The 5,082-nt window shown below is 32.7% G+C and overlaps 1 protein-coding gene across 1 annotated transcript in view; it reads right to left on the bottom strand.

Moving 5' to 3' along the window:
- Window positions 1-1,964: 1,964 nt before the first annotated feature.
- LOC109208501 (NAC domain-containing protein 7-like) overlaps window positions 1,965-5,082 on the bottom strand; it is a 5,189-nt gene continuing 2,071 nt past the window's right edge. The window contains exons 2-4 of the mRNA XM_019371621.1: window positions 4,206-4,388; window positions 3,769-4,040; window positions 1,965-2,801 (exon numbers count right to left, since the gene is read on the bottom strand). Coding sequence (XP_019227166.1) covers window positions 2,241-2,801; window positions 3,769-4,040; window positions 4,206-4,365 — 993 coding nt within the window. The 5' untranslated portion in view covers window positions 4,366-4,388 and the 3' untranslated portion in view covers window positions 1,965-2,240. The remainder of the gene's footprint in view (window positions 2,802-3,768; window positions 4,041-4,205; window positions 4,389-5,082) is intronic.

Here is a 5,082-nt window from a genome sequence, read left to right as displayed (position 1 = left end):
AAAGGGACTGTCTATGTTTGAGTTCAATTTCAACCACAGCAAAGTAAAATACCATGATTAAGTTTAATAACTGCCTCAAAAGGTAAAAGACATCGTCCTTCATTTCTACTTCTAATTGCATAATTATGTTATGAAATTCTGTGTTCTTTCTTTTCTTTCTTATCCACTTTCTTTAAGTATTTAACACCAACTGAAATTTGAATTCTACACACCAACTCGTACATTTCTGCCTGTCCACCTTCTTCCACCTTAATATTTTAGAATACAAACTCTTCTACTGTTCTACATCTACCTTAACCTAGGAAGCCATATTTTTTCTAAATAGCTTGCTATTATAGGCATAGAGCTTCTAGCTTGGCAGCAATGGCTTCAAATCAAAGAGAAAGGTGAGCTGAATTATGAAACGTGAAGCAATAACTTAATTACTGGGAATTCATGTTTTAAATATAATTTGTTAGCTTTATTTTCTTTGATTAAACTTTTATTATGCTAGTATATTTAAACTTCAAGGTAGGACAAACTGACCAAAGAAAGATCGAGTGGTTTTAGTTCAATGCGTCTGAAGTAGACTTCAAGTTTGGTCATTACTGCTAATATTGAGGGTTAGCCAAGGTTTCTTAGGGAATATTCTAGACTTCGGACTTTAGCTAGTTTATAATATATTTTATTTTATCCGTTTAGTTTTTATTATGCTTGCAGAGTTACAGTTATAAACTTTCTTTATGATTTATGTTAGACAAGCAAGCTGGCTTTTATTAGTTTATGAGAAAACTGGATTTTTTTCGAAGAACCTGATAAGTTATATAGGAAGAATTTACTCCTTATTAACGTGAATAACCATGCATTTACTGAAGGCTATTCTTTGCATTGAGGTCAAGTTTGCGACCTATTACATTTATTTGAATCAAATATCATATGATAACTAGCAGAATACTTTTGTTACCGAAATTCCTAAGAACTTCTCATGTCGAGGTTCAGTTTTATATATCCTACTGAAGTATGTAATCGTCTCATTTAAAGGTTAAATTGTTTGACATAACACACTTTTATTTATTTAATTTGTCTTCAACACACAGTCCTTTTTTGAAAAATGGGTGGCAGTGAGACTCGAACACTGGACCTCACGCTTCTCTTTCAGTTGAAATCGATAATTGATTTATACTATTAGATTTTCAAGTTTGAATCTAGAAATAATCAGATGTAAAGAGAACTGAGGGGACATTATATTATGCTTCTTTCTCCCAAGTGGATTTATAGGGGTATAGACCTAGTACATTCCTTATACGACTTTGTCTTTTTGCATTTAGTTTAATAAAATTTCAACCTTCATGCTAAAAAGAATTATGAAAACACTTAATGATATTACAACATTTTATACACCTACTTTGATCAACTTATAGAAATCTTTTGCAATTAAAGAGAGAGCAGAGACTTAGAATTATTATTTAGAAATGTCATCAGGATCAATTTCATCTTTGGATTAGAATAAATGGGAAGTTCTCATTTTCAGCTTAGTATTTCCCAATAAATTCTTTGCTTCCATAAGCTGGAGATATTCATCTATAATTTTTGCGCTTATGGTGGAAAAGCTAGCATTGTTAACCTTTCAATCCAACAACAACATATCCAGTGCGGTCTCAGAAGTAGAATATGGGAAGGATAGTGTGTAGGCAGACCTTACCCCTACCTTATGAAGATAGAAACACTGTTTCCAATAGACCCCGTTCAAGTATATATATCACACTAAGATTTCTCGAGATCACTCAATTTCATAAGCAGAACAATGTGGCTCCTTCAGAGACATCAATAAAATTGGAAAGATACAAAAAATATTACTAGCATAACTCGTGTACAAGAATGATACACACAAATCAAGAATGGTCCAAACTAGTTTTTTTTTTTTATAAAAGAAAGTAGTAGAACAATGTGAGAGCAGCACTAAAATTAAAATACACTATCCAATATCCCATAAATGACAGGAGAGGGACGACATCTTACTTTTGCCTTCAAAATACAAATTTATATACGTATTAGAAGTCCTCTTTAGTTTTTTTTTTCCCTTCTTTTTTTCTTTAAATACTGGTTGCCTCGTATAGAACATACAAATTACTTTTAGCAGGATGCCGACCACTAATACATCACATTTGAGTTATATTATGTACAGAAACTGAGGCAATTAAGTATATTAAGTCCAATCAACATATATTTTCTATGATTTAGCATATATTTATAATGTAGCATTACTTCCAGAGATCAACTTGGGAACTTGAGGCAAGTTCTGAAGCCATTTCTTGAATCTTAAATTCATTTTGAAGCTGCAGATTCATTTGTTCAGAAGCAGGAGAGCTACAGCAGGCAGCAGTTGTCTCCATTTTGCTGCAACCATCTTCTTGACTAAGTTGAGATGCAACAAACTTATCGAGTACTCGCCAATCGGTCACTTGATCCACTGCTTGATGATCATAATTGCTGTTGTTGTTGTTATTATAAATTGAGTTTGATTGTACCATTTGATTCATATTGCTTCCATAGGATTGAGGAACTTTTGGTGACCCTAATTGAGGAAGTTGGAGAAATGCATTATTAGGAGGGTGCTGCATATTATTGGTGTAAGCAAACTGAGGATTGTGGTATGCAGTTGCAGAATATGGATTTGGAAAACGACGTGGAGATTCGAAATCTGGCATGAAATTAGAAACTTGGTCATCGTTATACCAACATAGCGACTCGTGCTCTCCTTCTCTCCTCATTGTTGATGCTAACTTTTTCTTGAATACTCTACACACTGCCCAACCTTCTTCCTGCAGGTGTAATATAATAGATAGCATAATGTTAGGATTTTCGAGTTTATGTTCTGTGCACTAACAATGTAAATAATTGTAACACTACTAGGTTTAATTAATCTTTAACAACAGGTAATAACTCTCCATATCGTACGTGATATAGTAATTTAACAACCTACTATAACCGGTTAAATTATGCTAGCACTATACTGTCACTATATATAACTTAAACTCTAGACATAATAATATCCTTTCTGATAATAGTAGCATTAGTTTGTATGGTTCTTGAATTAGACTTGCTTTATATTTTGAGACATTACTTGTAAATGCACGCCGAGCAAAAATGGGAAGTTAATGATTTTTATAAGCATCTTAACTATTTGGGTGCCTAAAAAATCTATAGACCTATTCTAGCCATGGCCATCAGAGCTTAAATTGCAATGATCTCATGTCATAAATTAATTGAAGAAAATGAGGGCGTTTTTTCCGACTTTGATAAACTAAACTTAGAACTGCCCCTCTTTTCTATAGCCAGTGGTAGTTACTAGTTACTACTCCCTCCGGTCCAAAATAAGTGATTTTTTGGATGTTTTCACGCAAATTAAGAAATCCACCTTTTAGCATTAATTAGCAATGGAATTGACCATATTAACCTTTACTATCTCACATAAACACTCCTAACACATATTCTAACACCATTTACTTCAAGGACAATGTAGGGAAAAAATAATTAATTCATTCTTGAAATCTGGAAAAATCACTTATTTTGGACCACAAGAAAAAGGCCAAAAAATCACTTATTTTGAACCACAAGAAAAAGACCAAAAAATCACTTATTTTGGACCGAAGGGAGTACACATTTATGTAATTAATCTAGGGAAATGTAACAAGGGGAGGAAATTAAATCTTCACAATTAAAGATTTCTTCAATTGAGATTGTTTTGAAGATCAAGATTTAATAAGTACTTTGGTTTAGAATACTTGCCTGAGTAGTGCCATTCTCATTTGTTTCAAGTCTGTACTCATGCATAATCCAATCGGACTTTTGTCCATTTGGTGCTCTACCTTTATAAAACACTAAGGTTTTTCTCATTCCAATCAAAATGTGCTTACGATAAATAGCCTTATCTCTTCCAGTAGCTTTCCAAAATCCTGCTTTTGTAGCTCTATTTGTGCGAGTTCCAGTTGGATATTTCTTGTCTTTATGACTAAAGAAGTACCAATCACTTTGCTCCTCTGTTCCTATCTTGCACAATTCTGATAAAATCAGATAATAACAGTAAGTACAAGACCATTTCTATCTAGGATTATGTATATTAGTAAACTTATGTTGCTCGGACTCTCCAAAATCCTGCCGCACCCGCGTCTCGACATGCACCCGGTGACATTTTGGAGAGTCCAAGCAACATAATTAGTAACTACCTTGAAGATCCCATGGCTCGATTTTATAAAGGTCAATTTCCTTAATGACATCAAGGTCGATTCTTTTTGAAGCAATCTTTTTCCTGAGGTAATAATCAACTAATTCTTCATCTGTGGGGTGGAATCTAAAACCTGGAGGAACATGTGTAAACGAATTCATGTCTTTCCTCCACAAATCAAGACCTGCATTAGAGTGAACACACTAATATTAACTTCAATATCTCTAAGGAAAATTAAAGTGAAGATTTTGTCTTATTTTTTTCGGGCTTTAATAGGAAAGCTTATAACTTTGTATCACATATTTTATAGGGGAAATGACACTGTATAGCTGCTGTTAAAATAATAACCGACAAAACGTTATATATACATACACATTATGTATGTTATATACAAAAATTATACAAATTTTATACACTTTTTTTGGCTACCAAATGTAGTTAGCTTGTGGCGCAGGCTAAAAGTGAAAAAAGCCATATTTTATAAGCTTCAAAGAAATACAAAACGAAACTAGAGTACAGTGTCTTCAAGAGAAAAAGGTAATGGAAAATTAAAAATTGATACATACATGTCATATTTTCAATCCATAAGTGATGAAATTGAGAACAAGTAGAAAAACAAACATAACATCTAAGAGTCAGATAGATTTCCTAAAAATATCAAAACTAGGGATCAAACATCAATTCACATCATTGTTTGAAAATTAAATAACAGTTTTCAAGCAAAAATTCATGCTTTAACATTAACAACATAGACATGAAAAGCCAAGGATAGAATTACATAAATTCCACAGCTTTTGGAGAAGATTGTTCATTTTAAATTTTCAATGTGCATCTATGGGTAACAATAATTCTTTCAAAAAACTCATGGAATATATATA

The sequence above is a fragment of the Nicotiana attenuata genome, unplaced genomic scaffold (assembly GCF_001879085.1).
Source record: "Nicotiana attenuata strain UT unplaced genomic scaffold, NIATTr2, whole genome shotgun sequence".
Lineage (NCBI taxonomy): Eukaryota > Viridiplantae > Streptophyta > Magnoliopsida > Solanales > Solanaceae > Nicotiana > Nicotiana attenuata.
Note: the sequence above shows the minus strand (reverse complement) of the source record. Positions and strands in the feature narration are given on the sequence as shown.